The 19,350-nt window shown below is 35.3% G+C and overlaps 2 protein-coding genes and 1 non-coding gene across 8 annotated transcripts in view; 2 read left to right on the top strand and 1 right to left on the bottom strand.

Annotated features, from left to right (window-relative positions):
- The first annotated feature begins 254 nt into the window (after positions 1-254).
- ptcd2 (pentatricopeptide repeat domain 2) lies at positions 255-8,844 on the top strand. 3 transcript variants are annotated; one of them, NM_001017612.1, is given in 10 exon segments: positions 255-402; positions 1,762-1,848; positions 2,304-2,433; positions 3,352-3,469; positions 3,580-3,658; positions 4,580-4,671; positions 5,633-5,746; positions 6,574-6,648; positions 6,728-6,841; positions 8,033-8,465. In NM_001017612.1, coding segments are annotated over 10 exon segments (1,146 nt in total). In that variant the 5' UTR covers positions 255-290; the 3' UTR covers positions 8,258-8,465.
- A 3,432-nt stretch (positions 8,845-12,276) lies between these two features.
- Positions 12,277-12,349, bottom strand: trnak-cuu (transfer RNA lysine (anticodon CUU)). The gene has a single exon. It is a non-coding gene; the product is annotated as a tRNA-Lys (tRNA).
- Positions 12,350-12,485: 136 nt separating this feature from the next.
- The window catches only part of tnpo1 (transportin 1), a 50,256-nt gene continuing 43,391 nt past the window's right edge, over positions 12,486-19,350 (top strand). For 2 of the 4 annotated variants that reach the window (XR_015491409.1, XM_087253702.1), the window contains exons 1-2: positions 12,486-12,839; positions 15,538-15,613. Coding sequence is in view for 1 of the 4 variants with exons in the window: in XM_087253702.1 (XP_087109828.1) it covers positions 12,735-12,839; positions 15,538-15,613 (181 nt within the window). In the remaining 3 variants the exon portion in view is untranslated. Of the gene's footprint in view, positions 14,323-15,138; positions 15,614-19,350 lie in introns of all 4 variants that reach the window. The other 2 variants (XR_015491410.1, XM_087253703.1) reach the window with 1 other exon arrangement.

Genomic DNA, 19,350 nt, shown 5'->3' with positions numbered 1-19,350 from the left:
AAATATAACCAAGTAGTAGAAGTAGTAGAAGTTAAAGTAGGAGTATAAGAGTATTGTGGTGGCTATTATTATTATGGTGTTAGAGTACATTGTAGTATTACAGTATTATGGTTATACAGTATTATGTGTGAGAGAGAGAGAAAGGGTGGAAAAGAGGGGGGGAATTATTAATCTGTAAACCTAACCTCTGTTCCACACTACGGAGCTGAAGGTGGCAGTAAAGCACCAAAACGCTGGATGCCAACCGTCGTAAAATTATATGAAGAAGAAGAAGTGAGTTCAGTTCAGACATGGCGCTGCAGGGACTAAACATTTGGACTCGTGTTATTCTGACCGACGCGTCCAGAGCAGCGGTGTTTCGGGGAGCCCTGCAGTCACACTGTTTCAAGTGTCGACATGGAGGTACATAATTGGGAATAAATATGAATATTTAGTTGGCTAAAGTCAATGAACTGACACAATTGAAAGAGGTGCTAAGCACAAGTTACCTACCAACGCTCCCGTTTTCCTCTAAACTAACGAGCTGTTGTTTTATATATAGAATCTAATGTGACGGGTTTGACAAAATAGTAAAACACTTAGGAAACAGATGATATTTCTGTAATGTGGTATCTAATATAGCTTAACCTTCCTAGCGCACCCCCCCCATTAAAGTAACAATGCTTTTATATTTGCACATTCAATCAGTGACAACTGACCACGGTAGAGGTTACGTTAAAGTCGGTTTTATATACGCACATTTGTTCATTTAAAAATTTAGAAGTCTCTATATTGTTTACCATGTTACTTTGAATATTCAATAATGTTCGAATTGGCATGCAAGTGTGACTTGAAAACAACATTATAGACTGTTTATTTGACCGTGAACATGTTGTACTTTGATAGTCATTGGCTGCTAATATGATTTCGCTATTAAAAATTTGCAAATAATACTTTTCTGAAATTATATTATTAAGGGGAAATACCGAATCTGCGAATATAAAATCAACTTTACCTCTATCTAACGACCTGCGCCCTTTATTGTTTACTATGGTATTCGTCCTAAAATCACGTAAGCAGGACTTCAACGCAAAATGAGCAATGCTTACTTTGATAATCATTGGCTGCTAATATGAAATTTACAAAGAAATCTTTTCTGTAAATACAGTTATTAACGTTATTAAGGAGAAGTTCAGAATGTGTAAATGTAAAACCATCTTTACCTCAATTCAAGATTTATAAATCTTTAAATGCGAAAGACAAACCAAAAATGCTAATAAAGATATTCACTTTTTTGTGACCAGAAAGTATAAAAGTTATTTCACTATTCAGTCATTAGGAAACAGACAGTTTTTATTTATTTTAGTAAATTCATAACATTTTAACTATAATAAAATAGGAAGCTAATAAAATAGCAAAAAAGTCGATAACTTACTTATTTTTACTATAAGTGGTGAATTAAATAAATTAAACATAACAATCACAACATTTAGTTTTTCTCTGTGGCTTTCACTAGTGGTATCAAACTCTAAAATCTTGTGTGTTTTAATATTTTGTCTAACCCATGTATAGCACTGTGTTAATAAAACAACACTGTTGTCCTCACAGGTCTAATTGTGGATTAAAAAATTGGTTACCCATTTTCTCTTTTTAATATGTACCTTGTTTAATCTGGTGAACGGTGTCTAAATATTTCCAAAACCAATCTGGTGATTAGACAAATTATGAATTTGGTTTTCAGAAAGTTGTTCAGAGGAACTGAATTGTTAAACATTCTTTCAGCCAAGCGCTTTCTCTTATCTGAAGATGTGGTGAAGCTGCAGGACTTCCAGCAGAAGAAACTCTCCCATGAAATGTCACAATTGAAAGGCAGGCATCATTTACCTTATCATACATCTTTCTGTTGTTTATATCTTATTACTTTTAAGGTACTCTCAGTAGTATCTGTCTCATTAATAAGTTTTATTTCAACAAGAGTTAATAAGAACATTAGGATTTACAATATCAACTATTGCATGCCATATAAAAATAGCAGTCTCCTAAAAAAATGAGTTTTCATTTACATGAAGTGAATAGGCTCACAGAGGCTGACTTGATTGATTGAAAGCTATGATATTTATCTTAGTATTTCTGTTATCAGACAGTTTGGCAGTTATCAGTTACGGCTGCTTGCATCAGTAACAAAAAAACTTTTTTTCTGTATTAATTTATGCTATCGTCGCGTTAGCCACTACAGCATATACAAAAGTCATTGATTGCACCTTTACAACTCAGAACTGACGGTTCTCTGTTTTTCCTGAATGTTTTTATTTTTATTTTTACAGATTATCGTTTTGATATAGTTAATCAGAAACTGGAGAAAAATGAGATCATTTTAAAGACTGAGCTGAAAACTCTACTGCATTCATGCCAGTCTGCTGAGGATGTTATTGTGGCCAGAAATGTCATTAAAAGGTAAAACTTGATTGGTTATTATATATTATTGTCATTAAGCAATAGTATTATTTAAATGACAAGGGTAGTTACATTAGTTTGTTAGGGCTCTATTATACATACAGTTATGTATTTAACAAAACAAACAAAAATCTTTGAGTAATATTTTGAAATGTTTCCTATCTTTAACTTTAACAGTGTTTTGATTAATTTAATGAATTGTTTCAGGAAAAAAATCATTGCACTCATTGTAAATGGTAGTTGTTGTTTCCCCACCAATTATATTTATAGTGTATAGCTTTTTAATCATTTCAAATCATAATTTAAAAAAAAATCTGAAAAGAAGTGAAACAAAAATTTTCACTTTAATATTTTAGTTACATTTTATTTTTATGTTAGTATTGAAGCTTAATCAGATATCTATAATTTCTGCACACTACCGGTCAAAAGTTTGGGGTCAGTATTTTTTTATTCTGTTCATCAAGGCGACATTTATTAAATGTAACAAATTGTTAAATAATTATTAAAATGTTAAATAACTGCTTTCTTATTGTATGTGGTTTCAAATTAAATTATTACTCCAGTCATTGTTGCTTTTATTACTATTACCAATAAAAATAATAACAGTAATAATAACAGTGATCATGTGACTCTGAAGACGAGTATTGAAGCTGAAAAGAATTTTTTTAAATCACTGGATTAAATGATTAAATTAAATAATAAACTGCTTTTGAACAGTTATGTTATAGTGCAATAGCATTTCACAATTTTACAATTTGTACTGTATTTTTGATCAAATAAATGCAGCCTTGATGAACAGGAGAAGCTTATTTTAAAACATTTAAAAATCATATTGAACCCAAACTTTTAACTGGTAATGTAAATTTTTTTGTGTATGTGGCAACCTCATTCTCCTTTTATATCTGTCCATTGATACAGATACCATGAAAAGAATCGAACCACAGCGTTTGGGGAATTCAAGTTTGGTCCTCTTTTCATGAGATTATGCTATGAACTGGGTTTAGAGGAGCTGGCAGCCACAACTATAAAAGATCCGGTATGTCAAAATCAACAAACGTTATATAGTATTTAAGCTATCTGTTTACTGGAGACTGCACAGTGGACCTACTGTAGTGTGATTTTAGATTGTTTTTTTTTTATGCACAGGCTCTCAAAGGATTTTTTTCAGACACCACTTCTTTTAATATCACCATTGACATGCTGTTTATTAAACAACTCTATGAAAGTAAGTTATTTTAACCTAGCTCTTTGTTCTGGTGGAGAATGATACTTGAATATGTCCATTTGAGCAGTGTTCCCAGCCATGTTCCTGGAGGCACACCAACAGTAAATTTTTTAAATGTCTCTCTTATCTGAACCATACATTTCAGGTTTTGAGTGTCTTCTAATGTTCTGATGATTTAATTCTGGTGTGTTTGAACAGGAAGAGGTTGAAAATGTGTGCTGTTGGTGTGCCTTCAAGAACAGGGTTGGGAAACAATGTATTAGAGCAGTGGTTCTCAAAGTGGGGGTCGGGACCCCCCGAGGGGTCGTGGGGCAATGAAGGGGGGTCGCCTGGTGATTTCCAAAAATCTATTTATTTTTATTAAACCATAAGAATTAACATATTTTATCCATCGCTATGCTGAAAATAAAAATAGTCGTTTATAGTTACTATATAGTTACTATAGTAGCTTATAGTTACTAGTTCTATTGGATTGCGACCCCTGGGGTAATTACATTATATTAAAGGCAGCAATAACGTCAGATGCATTTTGATTTTATAACACCAGGTTATACTTTTTGGCACATTTAAAGCACTGACACACGTTAAAAAAATTTAATTGGTGTGTCTGCGTCATTGCATGCAAGGTTTCTGTATTTATAACCACCTCAGAGGATATTGGGGGTCGCGAGTCACTGGCATTGTTATTTTGGGGGTCGCGGGCTGAAAAGTTTGGGAACCCCTGTATTAGAGGACTGATAAATGTCGTAAATTTGAAAAACCCTTTACACAAATGCTTATCTGAGATTTGTGAGGGAATTCATCACCAGAATCCTTCATCAGTTCTGCTTTCTGGCTGCAAAAAATGCAAAAAACAAAGTCTGTCTGTTGTTGCCATGGTTTTAGTCTGTGTGATGTGGGTCAATGATTATGTTCCCACAGGTGGCTTGGAGGTGGTAGGAGAAATGAAAAAACAAGGAGTACCGCTCAGCAGAGACACCTTCATGCTTGTCTTCGCTATTTGTTATAAACTGGTAAACACAATCAAGAAGCCACTATGTGTATTCTAGTAAAATCAATAGGATTTATCAGAGATTTCTGATAGAAACTCTAGAAAAGACAAACTAATTTCACCACATGAAAACCAATAAAAGACTAAATATTTTTCAAGAGATTGTTCACACAAAAATACAGATTCTGTCATCAGTTACTCATTGTCCACTGTTTCCAAACCTGTTTGATGTACTTTCTTCTGTCGAAGACAATTTTATGAAAGTTGGAAACCAGCAGCCAACCTTTATAGTGCTTGTATAGTACTATTGATATTAATGGCTACTGATTTTCAAAATTCTTTAAAATATCTCCTTTTGTGTACAACAGAAGAAATGAGTTCATAAAACATTGGGAGCAATTGAGAGTGAGTATTATTTTTGAAAAAAAGTAGAAAAAAAAAACTATCTCTGTTTACTTTTCCTGAGATGAAAATGTTCTTATTGTTTTCACAACATGCCATGTTTCATAACTTCTCATGCTTGTTAAGTGATGACGTGTTTGTGACGTATGTAATTCTGTTTCCGGGTCCAAGCCGCCATTCATTTGAGTGGAGAAATCATTCGTTTATGATCACGTTTTATTCCTATCACACATTAAAGTTAATTTTATATAAAATCGTAATATACACAACAATCTCTGGGCTTGCTGCATAACAAATACCAAAAATTTATCATTTTATAAAAAAAATGTATCACTTTCTGGCCATCGGATATTAGGCATGGACAAATATACTGCGATCGTGATTTTTGAAAGCATTAAATCGCTTTGTAAACGTTTATTATTACCATTTCATGAGTCTCCCCATTCAGTTGAATAGAGCGATTGGACCCGGAGGCCGCTTCGCGTGACGTCACAATTAACAAGCAGATAATTTCAAGCAATGTTAAGTAACTTTTTGATTTATCATTTACACACTCTATTTTTATATCTTGGGACTGGCAGAACAGCTCAAGGTCATATCATATATGTTTGACCCTGTTGGAAGAAGGTCAGACAAAAGGCAACATCATCCCTCGGCGTGCCTATTGCTTTGCAGTTGCTCTTGCTTTAAAACAGGTAAACTTATTCAAAGAGCAATATCTAATTTAAAAATGATATAATCAAACCCAATATTATTTATACCCCTGGCAAATTCTGACTGACACTTTTTGTTAAAAGGTAAATAAAATCTAATAATAAAAAAAAAATCCACAATGATGCCTCTTGTAGATTGTCTTTTGCATCATTTGCGCTTAAAAACATCTTTCTGGTTGAATAAAAGTAACTTTAGGTCAGAATTTGCCAGGGGTATGAATGATTTCTGGCTTGACTATACAGTGCTCAGCATATACAAGTACACCCCTCACAAATCTATCTTTTAAAGTCAGTACAGAGGCCAAATCTGGAGCATATGTAACAAAATAACTTATGATGATGGTCCAAAAACTAGTACACTCAAATTTACGTTATGAAAAATATTAAATACAATTTTAAAAAAGAGGAAAAATCAAGAGAAGCAAGAAAAAAATTTAAAATTTTGCTGAAATTTTGTAGGTTGTAACTTTTTTTTTGCTTGAATTTAATTGTATTTTCTTTCAATTTGTAAATGTTTGTTGACTTAAATATTATTTTATTACATATATCTGTTTAATAAATCTGTTTATTAAATGCACCAAAAACATTGCCCATATTCACTGAGAAATCGATAAAAATATTGGCGTGTACTCAATTATGCTGAGCACTGTACACATATTTTGTATGGTACAGTATATGATGCCATATGTCGTAAGTTGATTGATCTAACATCACATTTTAGTATCTAAATGGCATTTGGATGTCACTGAATCATCACAGATGGTGGTGCATCATGCTATATTTACAGGGAATCTATTTTGTGGTTGTAGAATGATCTAGAAAGAGCCCAGATCTTCTATTCTCACATCATGAGCACAGGGACTCGGCTATGCCAGAACCTGAGGGTAAATGTGGCTTATATGTAAATCTTCAGTCTTGACAAAAAGAGTTTGCATACTAAAAGTGTAAGCGCTCTCTTTTCAGGTTTTCATATTGGCTGTAAAAGGGTCCATGAAAGAGGCAGTTTATGTCCTCAAAACAGCCAGAATATCAGAGACTCCGGTGCTGGTGAGGAAACCAGAGTTTTCTCGAGAAGTGGTAAGATATCAACTACACCAGTTGAGTCTCGACACACGTAGTCTACTTATTCTTTAGTGAATTATCGACACACAATGAATTCTGGACACAACAGTGTTAGCGATACACTGTAAAAACCCCACAGTCAACTTTGTCGAATGAAATGAGTGTAGTTGACTCAACTGACTGAAAGTTAATTCTACTTATTTGAAAAGAGTTTTGAACTCAGTGATAAAGGTAATTAGTTAATCAAGTGCCTCATTACTTTAAATAGAGTAAGTTTACAGTACTCATATAGATTAGTTTTGTAACTCTAATGGTTTTTAGCAATCGGTTTCCTCAAACGGTTTGAGTTTCTTTAACTTACTGGGTTTTACAGTAATACAGTTCACAGTACTGATTTGGATTAGTTTTTGAACTTAAATGGTTTGTTGCAACCGATTTCCTCAAATGGTTTGAGTTACCTTAACTTTTTATGTTTTACTGTGTATAAAACAAAAGTAGTGATATAAAGCTCAAAAGTAGCTGCCAACAATATTATAATTATTGTTATTCTATTCAGAGGTATATGAAAATACATTTATAATATGATATAAATATAAATGAACATACATTTTACAGATGATAGAAAAAAATTAAATAAAAAGGAGCATGTTTTTTCACCTAGTTTAAATGATTCAGAAACCCATTTTCACAAATCATAATTTCTGAGAGCACTGCAACAGATATCACTTATGCTTTGTAATTTCTCATTCTCTATTTTATTTTTTGTTTTGGCACAAACCTGTCCATCAAAATCTCTAGCCAATTGGAGTACACTGCTGTTAAGCCCATGCCCACAAGAGTTTTTTTCCAAAAAAAAAACTAATGAAAATAATTATTGATTTGTGTACATATATCTTTGTAAAATATCAAATAATATAAAAAAATTTGTGATTTAGTACTTCTTAGTGATTTTTTTTTCATTGTTTTTATTTCAGCTTTGCTGTCACATAAACGACAAAAAACTTGACATTTTTGACATTTTAAATGGTAATATTATTTTGCAATGTGGAAAATGCGATTAGATTGAACCAGGCAGATTTTAATACACTGTAAAACCCAACAATCAACTTTATCAAATGAAATGAGTGTAGTTAACTCAAAATTGACTGAAAGTTTAATAGGTTTTAATGTGTGTCAGTGTTTTTTTCTGTTTCTCTTTGCTCTTAGGTAAATGTATTAAGAAGAAAGAGTGCTGGTGGTGTTTGGGAGGAGAGGGTAGAACAGGTGCTGACACAGTTAGAAAAGGCCGGTCAGATCACGGAGATGACACTTGATGATTTGCTGTGTTACACTCCATCAAGGAAGAGGAGACTTCTGGAGCTACCACAGAAAGACAGACAAATCAAACAAAGGACTCGTAAATCTCTTCAGTCTGGACTGCTGTTAGAATGAACCTATAGAGAGGCGACACATCTAGACTTTCAAGTTCAGTATTTATATTATACACGGGGTTCTTGATTTACACATTCTGAAGGCACAGCCTGTTCAATCTCGGGCTTTTACATGATCACCTCCTGCTGGTTTAAGCCAGTTACTGTTTCCTTCAGTTGCTGTAATCAAGTTAGGAATTAAGTCACTTTAATAAAGTGTAGTTTGTCTATTCCTGCATCTTTTTGAAGAAGTGTAAGAAAAGTGACTGGTGATACGCGTCCACTCTCTTAGTTTATTAAGAGTCTTTTATCTGTATGTCAGCAACTTACTATACTCAGTGTACACTGGAAATCAGTGTAATTATAATGTGTCTTCCAACTTTTTCTAGATGTTCTGCTGGAAGATAAATGGGCTGTTGTGTGTTGTTTGTATGTTACATGCATGCAAGAGATGTATTAGATTTTATTTTTACTAAACACTGTTAGCATTGATTGAGCGCTTAAACATGACTGTTCACCAACATGAACAGCAAGTTCAGCAAGTTGAATGTGCTGGCTAGTTTGTTATTTGCCTAATAAATGACAATAGGCTACAGATTTAAATTTAAATTTAAATTTAATTTAATTTCTATTTTTTTTCTGATATATATATATATATATATATATATATATATATATATATATATATATATATATATATATATATATATATATATATAATGTGATGAATTTGTATTTTTTTTAAGTATTGTTCTCATATTACTTTATTCTAAATCTTAAGGAAAAGTTTTTGGTACATCAAAACATGTCGTTATGATAACCATCCAACAAGCTAATCCAGCAAAAGAAATGGTGCTTAAAATGTCACTAACATGCAGAATTTAAGCCTTTTTTATCTTAGAATTAAATAGAAAATGAGGTGAATAACTGCAAGAAGGTAATTTTTTTTAGAAAAAAAATGAACCACCTTTTTGACCAGGTTGGCTGCAGGCCGGATAGATAAAGTATTTTTTATATATATATATATAAATGGGCTTATATGCATGGCAAGCAAGGTTCATATTAATATAATTATATTATTGATATGACTTTTCAGTTTCATAGGGTTTCTTTTACATTATCAGTCATGCTATTTAATATAAATATAGTTCATTAAATAAACATAAGCATTTGTTCAATTGAAACTTTTAGAGTTTGATAGACACTTTATGATTTTTTTTACAATACATTGCAACACTTTATATTCTGCATTCCTAAAACAAATTGTATAGAAAGAGAAACAAGATGTCATTTTTAGTGAACTACTTGTTTGTAACTATTGTATTTATAATGATATACACTAAATTAGTCTAACATTGTAAAGAAATGTTTCGCCCAACGTGGGGCTCGAACCCACGACCCTGAGATTAAGGGTGCTTTCACACCTACACTTTTGTTTCGGAACGTATCTCGTTTGCCCAGTTAGCGCGGTTCGATTGGCATATGTGAACAGGGCAATCGCGCTCTGTTCCGCGCCAAAGTAATCGCTCCGAGATCGCTTGAGTGAGGTGGTCTCGGCTCGATTGAAACGAACCCTGGAGCGGTTCGATTGCAGTGAGAAAGCGATCCGATCCGAGCGCGCTTATATCACAGTGTTTTATGGATATGTAATAGGCATACGGCTATATGAAGAGAGAATTATGAATAGGGCGGGAAGTTTCGCGAGTCTCCGGATGCCCGCAAACGAGTGATGATCTCCCGGTAATCTCGCGTCTCTCTCCCAGTCCTCAAATAGGCATCGTCGCGCACCCTTCTCACCCCTCCCCACCGCATCTCTCCTCAGACACGTCACACGCGCGCACCCTGTCAATCACCACCAAACCACCACCTCTCCTGACAGCTGAGCGGGACGCTACAAAATAAACCCTGACACTCTGACCAATGTGAGGAGAGTTTACTCGCACGTGACTTGTTTTAGCTCTTTTGGTCCGATTAGAAACTTTGCAATGTGAAAGCGAACCGCTCCAAGAGCAAAGAGCAACAATGTAACAATTTTAATCTCTGTTTCGGAACAACTGAATCGATTCACAGGTGTGAAAGCACCCTAAGAGTCTCATGCTCTACCGACTGAGCTAGCCGGGCTTGTGCAATCAGCTTCGGGGTCACATCTAGGGTTTCCCCGCCAACTCGTCCAGTCCAGTGCGTTATATCCTATATCAGGCACTACTAGGACCCGGGCGCAACTGCACAGAGGCTTATCGACCCACCCTTCACAAAGGTCCAGAATTTGTCCCATACATGAGCTCATTTGTCCTGTTTTGACTGCTATGCCATCAAGTAATGATAATAATCCATCGAAAACCAGAAGTGAACCATATTAAATTCATTTTAATATATTTTGGCTATTGTTGATATCCAGGAATTTTCTAATGTAGCCTACTTTTTTTTTACCAAAGAGACTAGAAAATTCTGAAGAATTCATTATAACTGTATTATTGTTGTTATTATTATTATTATTATTATGTTTTAATTATTTTTTTTTTGAAATGGCCAAATTGTGACTGAGTACAGTTGAATGTGCTGGCCAGTTTGTTTTTGTCTAATAGATGATAGTAGGCTACAGTTTTTTTTTTACTTTAAAACTTTAACATATTGCTATTTATTTCTAATGATATATGATGTAGTAAATTTGTATTTTAAAAATGAAAGTCTTGTTTTAATTTTTTTATTGCAATTTTTTAGTAAATATTTTTAAGTACATCAAAAAGTGTGGTTATGATGACATCTGACTAGTTAATCCAGTAAAATGCAGTATTTAAATCTCATAGTTAAATAGAAATTGTAGTGTATAACTGCAAAAAGGTCCACTTTTTGAAAAAAAAAAAAAACAGCCCTTGCACCAGGCTATGGGCCTGTGAACGTATGTAAGCTGTGATACACTGTAAAACATCAACTTTATCAAATGAAAGGAGTGTAGTTAACTCAAAATTGACTGAACGGTAATTCTACTCATTTGAAAAGAGTTTTGAACTTGGTGTTAAAGCTCATTACCTAAATAGAGTAAGTTCACAGTACTCATATAGATTAGTTTTTTTTACTGAAAAGGTTTAAATTGTAGCAATTGGTTTCCTCACACGGTTTGAGTTGACTTTACTGGGTTTTAACATAACAGTACTCAGTTGGTTTGGGTTTTACTGTGCTCAATTTGCTTCGTTTACTCAAATGGATTAAGTTCACAGTACTGATTTGGATTAGTTTTTGAACTTAAATGGTTTGTTGCAATCGGTTTTCTCAAATGATTTAAGTTACCTTAACTTTTAAAGTTTTACAGTTTAGGATTAATAGGTTTTAATGTGTGTCACTGTTTTTTTTTCTGTTTCTCTTTGCTCTTAGGTAAATGTATTAAGAAGAAAGAGTGCTGGTGGTGTTTGGGAGGAGAGGGTAGAACAGGTGCTGACACAGTTAGAAAAGGCCGGTCAGATCACGGAGATGACACTTGATGATTTGCTGTGTTACACTCCATCAAGGAAGAGGAGACTTCTGGAGCTACCACAGAAAGACAGACAAATCAAACAAAGGACTCGTAAATCTCTTCAGTCTGGACTGCTGTTAGAATGAACCTATAGAGAGGCGACACATCTAGACTTTCAAGTTCAGTATTTATATTATACACGGGGTTCTTGATTTACACATTCTGAAGGCACAGCCTGTTCAATCTCGGGCTTTTACATGATCACCTCCTGCTGGTTTAAGCCAGTTACTGTTTCCTTCAGTTGCTGTAATCAAGTTAGGAATTAAGTCACTTTAATAAAGTGTAGTTTGTCTATTCCTGCATCTTTTTGAAGAAGTGTAAGAAAAGTGACTGGTGATATATTTTTATGACTTTATGACTTTTTTACAATACATTGCAACACTTTATATTCTGCGTTCCTAAAATGAATTATATATAATATATATAGAGAGAGCGCGAGAAACGAGTTGTGTCATTTCTAGCTAAGTACTTGTTTGTAAGTATTGTATTTATTATACACTGAATTAGTCTAATAAAGTAAATAATTGTTTCGCCCAACGTGGGGCTCGAACCCACGACCCTGAGATTAAGAGTCTCATGCTCTACCGACTGAGCTAGCCGGGCTTATGTTTTAAACTTTGGGGGTCACATCTATGGTTTCCCCGCCAACTCCTTTAATCCAGTGAGCTATCTATTGGGCACTAGGACCCGGGCGCTACTGCACAAAGGCTTATCGCTGCGATGTGCGGTGATCCGGACCAGACCGAGTCCCTGAATGTATGTAAGCTAGCCTAGCGCCACCAACAACCACCACCACCGCCGCCCGCGGAACACGCGCAATTTCACCCGGGTCCAGCCACCACAATCCCTTGCAGAGGCGTCTTCCTCACCCCCAGCTCCATAATAGTCGGCCCGAAGCTGAAGGTCAAGGTGGAGGCCGTTATTTGATGTGAAAGGGTGTAGATCTGTGCGCCTACAGAAAGAGAGAGAGAGACTTCAGCAACACAAGATGGAGTGCCAGTGGAAACCCGACGAGCAGGGGCTTCAGCAGATCCTACAGCTGCTCAAGGAGTCACAGTCCCCGGATACATCAACGCAACGATCCGTCCAACAAGTATCCTTAACCGCACTGTTAAACCGAGCACTGAAGGGCGGCGGATAAGGGGGATGGCGGAGTTTCAGGAGGAACTGGCCTGTGATTAGCTCGTACCTTAGTATGCACTTGAGATTTGAAACCCACGCGGTCATTTACGGACTGCGTTATGCTTTTGTTTATATGTTATCTGTAGATTAGGATGGTGCCAGTACGCGTGTCGTCGACTGTCATTCAGGGAGTGTTTAACTTAAAGGGATAGTTCACCTATAAATGGCCATCTGTCATCATTTACTCACCTCAGCTTTTCCCAAACCTGTTTGACCCTTTCTGTGAGGAATGTAAACGATAATGTGTTGATAAAAGTCAAAAGCTACTAACGTTAAGCATTAATGAAAGTCTGTGGTAACACAAATATTTAGCCGCTAACATAAAAAAAAACATATTCTCCTGCCTTCCAGCTTTTTAAACGACATAAGTGTGTTAAATGATAAGATAGTTTTCATTTTGAGTAAAATATCCTATCAAACTTTAGATAAGATAGCGAGTCCAGCTGTTTTGTGTCTGCAGGCTACACACACACACACACACGCAGAGATAGAGACAGAGACTGCTTACGTTAGAGATTATTTATAAACTATCATATGATCTAATTAACGCTATTTGTGCGAAAAAAGCTCGTCTAGACATGATATTCAGGCATCGCAGTCTCGTTTGAATCACTTGTTGTCCGGGTAGTCTGCTGCCAGTAAAGAGACGCAGACGGACCTCCAGCTGCAGTGGCGCGAGTGTTGTCATCTGTTATCACGATATTTCAGTCTCATAATCGGATGCAGCTTAGACAAAGACATCTGACATGCGATGTTTTTGCCTTCATTCCTCATAGGGAGAGTGAGTGATATGTGATATGTGAGTGATGTGTGTCAGTAAGTCACAGGGTGAACTGGGTGATGCTTCAGTCTAGCAAATTATGCATCGTTTTGGTCCAACATGGCATGCAGCTGCCTGTGACAGAAAAGAGCTCACTAAAAATGTATTAATGGTACTATGGTTTTATGCTTTTCCATGTCAAAAAACATTTTCCTAATTTCATAACAGAGGTCTGCAGGTATTTAAATATAGTGTATTTGTATAATTCCCTAAATTTAGGTATGCTATTTTTTTAAATATCGATGATGCCAAAAAACGTTCTCAGCCTCCTTTATCATTAGACGTTTTAATGAGACTGCTCGATGAAAGAATAGTTTACATCAAAATTAAAGTTTCAATTAATCTTTTTTTAACAACACAAATAAGATATTTTTAATAAAATCTGTAAGATTTCTATGTCTTTGTCCACAACTCTGACACTTTAAAAGATTTAAAGGTGAAAAGATTAGGTAATTTAAACATGGTGGCTCAGTGGTTAGCACTGTCGCCACACAACAAAAAGGTCACAGGTTCGAGTCCAGGCTGGGGCAGTTATAATTTCTGTGTGGAGTTTGCATGTTCTCCCCATGTTCGTGTGGGTCCCCACAGTTCAAAGATATGTTCTATAAGCGAATTGAATAAACTAAATTCACTGTAGTTTATGTGTGCATGGGTGTTTCCCAGTACTGAGTTGCACTTGAAAGGGCATACGCTGTGTAAAACATATGCCGGATAAGTTGGTGGTTCATTCCGCTGTGGCGACCCCAGATTAATAAAGGAAGTCGAAAAGAAAATTAATAAATGATTTCTTCTATATAGACATGGTAGTATTATACAATGATTTCATTTAGGATTTTATTTATTCATTTATTTTTTTGGCTTAGTGCCGTTATTAATCAGGGTTGCCACAGTGGAAAGAACCGCCAACTTATCCAGCATATGTTTTACACAGTGGATGCCCTTCCAGCTGCAACCAAGTACTTGGAAAAGGATTTTATTCACCTATTATAAACATTGTTTAATGAACAAACCGAAGAACAACCACACCTGCTTGCTATGCGAGAACAAACCTTGACAACCAAACAACAAGAAACAAACCCGGTTCTGGTGGAAGCTTCAATATGCTGTGTGACATGCTAGAACAAAACTCATTGGTTCTCAAACAAACATAACATGAATATCTGTGAGTAAATTAAAATGCTGTAAACTTTGTCCACAGAATGTTCATTTGTCAATGAAAAGCTAAATTGATGTAGGAATATGATTGTCTCTCTTCAGGTGTCTTTCAATCGAGGTACTGAAATCTTTCAGATTCAATTAAAAATATCTTAATTTGTATTCTGAAGATAAATACAGTTCTTTTGGTTTTGAAAGACAAGAAGATGAGCAAATAGTGACTGGGTTTTTTCAGTAAACTGACCTTTAATGACAGTAACAAAGTGCAGTTTTAGTTAACAGCAGATTTACCGATTTATTATCTAATCAATTTAGGCTCCCTTTATTGACATTTGTGTAGTTTTTAGTTAACAGTGGACTGACTTGCCTTTTGTCTCAAGCGTATATTATTTCCAATCCCATAAAGCCATATTCATATTTACTTTACCGAATGTTCAATTATCTTCACACATCATTTGCGAATGAGATCTGACCGGTGCATATATATTTATGGGTTCATTGATGTAATCATCCATCTGGTGTAAACAGCAAACAGTCTGTCCATAAAGGATGTGCTCTCAAGCACTTTTCCGCTGCTGTTTGCATTATCTACTGTCTCAGTGGTCTCTTTGCCTTTTCTTAATGTGCACCACAGAAACTCGAGCAGCTCAATCAATACCCGGACTTCAACAACTACTTGATATTTGTGCTCACAAAACTAAAGACAGAAGGTAAGCTTTTTATCTTAATATTAAAGAGTAGGGTGGCACGGTGGATCACGGTTAGCACTGTTGCCTTTCACTGGTTTGAGTCTGTTGGCATTTCTGTGTGGAGTTTGCATGTTCTCCCCGTGTCCACGTGGGTTTTCTCTGGGTGTTTTGGTTTCCCCCACAGTCTAACGACATGCTGTATAAGTGAATTGGATGAAATAATTTGGCCATATTGAATGATATTGCATAGGTGTTTCCCAGGACTGGGTTGTGGCTGGAAGGGTATCCGCTGCATAAAATATATGCCGGAATAGTTGGTGGTTCATTCTGCTGTGGAGACCCCTGATAAATAAGGGACAAAGCTGAAGTAAAATAAATGAATTAAAGGGGTAGTTCACCCAAAAACGAATATTTACTCACTAACTATTAACTCTGCCTCAAAAGTTTAAATCTTTTATGAGTTTTTTTTCTACTGTTGAACACAAAAAAACATTCTTTCATAACAACAGGTTTTCAATGTTATGCTATTAAACCATAACAGGTTTTCAGTTTTGGGTAAATTATTTATGTATGTTATTGTATAACAAATGTTTTAATCATTTAGATTTTGGAATCACTCATTCTTGGGGGGTTTGCAATATTATTAATAAAGTGATCCTTTTTCTTTCTTTCTTTCTTTCTTTCTTTCTTTCTTTCTTTCTTTCTTTCTTTCTTTCTTTCTTTCTTTCTTTCTTTCTTTCTTTCTTTCTTTCTTTCTTTCTTTCTTTCTTTCTTTCTTTCTTTCTTTCTTTCTGTCTGTCTGTCTGTCTGTCTGTCTGTCTGTCTGTCTGTCTATCTTACTTTCTTTAAACAATAGATTGCCAAGGTGGTCTTTAAACCTTAGCTCCATCACAGAGAAATAAAAATAACACAAAAACTGGCAGTAGGTGGTGACTAGTCTTTGTCTTAAGTCATTTATTGAATCATTCATTCAAATGATTCATTCAGAAAGGCTGATTTCTTAACCAAACCAAGTTCAATTCAGATATGAAATATTAAAGTACTGCCTTGAGGCATGCAGTTATTCTGCTACTGATTTGTTTGAACCTTTTTGTTGGCAAAATACAGAGAAAATTGGGCAATAGCTTTTATATAAAGTATTTTATGAACATGTGTAGCGGAGGCCAGCTGGTTAAGTGCTGTGCAGATAAATGTCACTCCTCTAAACTCTAAAGATGCTCTAGTGACAGACACTGGAGGCCTAGGTCTTTAGCCTCCTTGTTATGTCAAGTTCATTGTGCATGATTTTAGCGGCAACGGGTTTTGAGAAATCGCAGACAAATGCCTGAAATCACTGAGCAATATTAGAACCGGGTCAATAAAGAAATTTGAGGAGAAATCTTTAATTCCCTTCAAATCCAGGTGAGCAAATATGTATATTTTCTCCCACATTAAAGGCTTCTTTCTTGTTATGTAGTTTATAATAAAATATTTACCATGTGTTTTTGGTTGTGAGATGTAGTTTGGAAAAAGTTGTCTGTGATTCTGCCTATTGTAAAATCATGAAATGTGAAAGCCCCTGTCGTCGATCCATCTTACAGTGGAAACAAAGCAGCGACCAAACGCTAGCCCAGATAGTCATGCAGTGTGAAAACATCTGTGACATGACTTTGAAAATCATGCAGTCTCAAATTGACATTAGAGCAATCAACTCCCATGGGTTCAATCCCAACTCGGTGCAGTAGGACCAGTGGGGTTACATTGGTGCCGTGACCCAGATGGGAGTGAGGTTTAGGGGGGTGAGTGTAGCGGAGGCCAGCTAGTGAAGTGCTGTGCAGGTTAACATCACTCCTCTGACCGCTAAAGGTGCTCTAGTGACAACTGCATGAGGCCTAGGTCCTTAGCCTTCTTGTTAAAGCAACCGACTCCCATGTGGAAGGTCTCTGGTTTGATCCCAGCTCGGAGCAGGTTGGGTGGTGTTGGACCAAGAGGGGTTACACATGCTCACATGTTAATATTTGGTCAATTTTAAATGCGTTCATATGCTTCATTGCACAGGAAACACATTTGAACTTTAATAATGTACACTTCTCTTTTTTTTCAGCATAAATGTCATAATCAATTAAAATAGTGCACATTCGTTTCGTGTGTATCAAGATTATGTAATTAAGGATGCCTGGGCTAAGAGACAAGCATCTGTAAAACGTGGGTCACGTTAATTACAAAGCGGTTAAGTAATTATAATGGTTATTATAGTTCAGCATTATTATGCTTGTGCGTGTCAGTGACCTTTTCTTATTTTTACAGACACTGACAGACTGTTAGGGGAAATGAATTGTTTGTTGTTGCTTTGCGCTGTGGTTGTTTGTTACAGTTTATGAGGTTGACATGACAGTTTGTTTATAAGATAATTTTATGTTCCAATGACTGGATCTGCTATAATGGGAAGCAGTCGAGCAGGCTGTCTGAAGCTCAGTTGTCTCAGTAGTGTTTTCTCGAGCTGGTGTTAGTTCAGGTCAGAGGTACTGTAATCTGTCCAGTGCACTAGGAGCTTAACTGCGCTGACCTTTTGAGTCTGTATCCCCTGACAAGCCCCAGGTCACAGAACATGTTTAGAAAGTGACACTAGTTCATTTGCAACTGCGTCTCCTTTTTTCTTCTGTATATTAGCCTAAGGTTTGATTCAGAACAGAAGATTTTTTTATTAGGCATCCACTAGATGAGTTTAGATCTCAACAATAAGAACTTTGTCAATGCTGCTGTAGATGCAATTGACAATTTAAAATCCTTATTTTGTGGTTGTTTGTTTAAGCAATATAATATAATATAATATAATATAATATAATATAATATAATATAATATAATATAATATAATGTACATAAGCTTAAGAAATAAACTTTTGGCCATCTGTCTAATCAGGTTAGGGTGTCAAAGAGTCTACATACATTTGTATGTTTTTTTTGCATTTTAATATAAATGTTTAAAAAAATATTTAAGGTGTCAAAAATGTTTATAACTAACATAAGCCTTTTTTTATTACACACTAAACAAAACTGTTTAGGGCTCAGCATTAAAAATTTTCAATAATATAATATAGTATAATATAATTCATTAAAATGGCGTCACGGTGGCGCAGTGGGTAGCACGATCGCCTCACAGTAAGAAGTTCGCTGGTTCGAGCCTTAGCAGGATCAGTTGTCTTTTCTGTGAAGAGTTTGCATGTTCTCCCTGTGTTTGCGTTGATTTCCTCTGGGTGCTCCGGTTCGCCTCACAGTCCAAAGACACAGGTGAATTGGGTAAGCTAAATTGGTTGTAGTGTATGTGTGTGAATGCGAGAGTGTGTGGATGTTTCCCAGTGTTGGGTTGCGGTTGGAAGAGCATCTGCTTCGTAAAACATATGCTGGATAAGTTGGCGGTTCATTCCGCTGTGGTGATCCCTGATTTAAAAAGGGACTAAGCCAAAAATATAATATAATATAATATAATATAATATAATATAATATAATATAATATAATATAATATAATATAAATGTAATATAATATAATTGTAATATAATAAATCCACTAAATGGTTTCAAATGAATTAATTTTGGTTATATGGTTGGTTGTATTAGATACAAAGTAATTTATTTAAAAACATTCTGGTTTGGGCTATAGTTTTATTTATTTTAATTATTTACATTTGTTAACATTTTTTGGGACATTTTTGTGATTGACAAAAAATTAATTCATATTGTATGACATTAATTTGTGTTATATTCTATGATGTGAATGGT

This window comes from Danio rerio, chromosome 5 (genome assembly GCF_052040795.2).
Source record: "Danio rerio strain M-AB ecotype USA chromosome 5, GRCz13ab, whole genome shotgun sequence".
In the NCBI taxonomy this organism is placed as follows: domain Eukaryota; kingdom Metazoa; phylum Chordata; class Actinopteri; order Cypriniformes; family Danionidae; genus Danio; species Danio rerio.
This window is presented reverse-complemented; position numbering and strand designations above follow the sequence as displayed.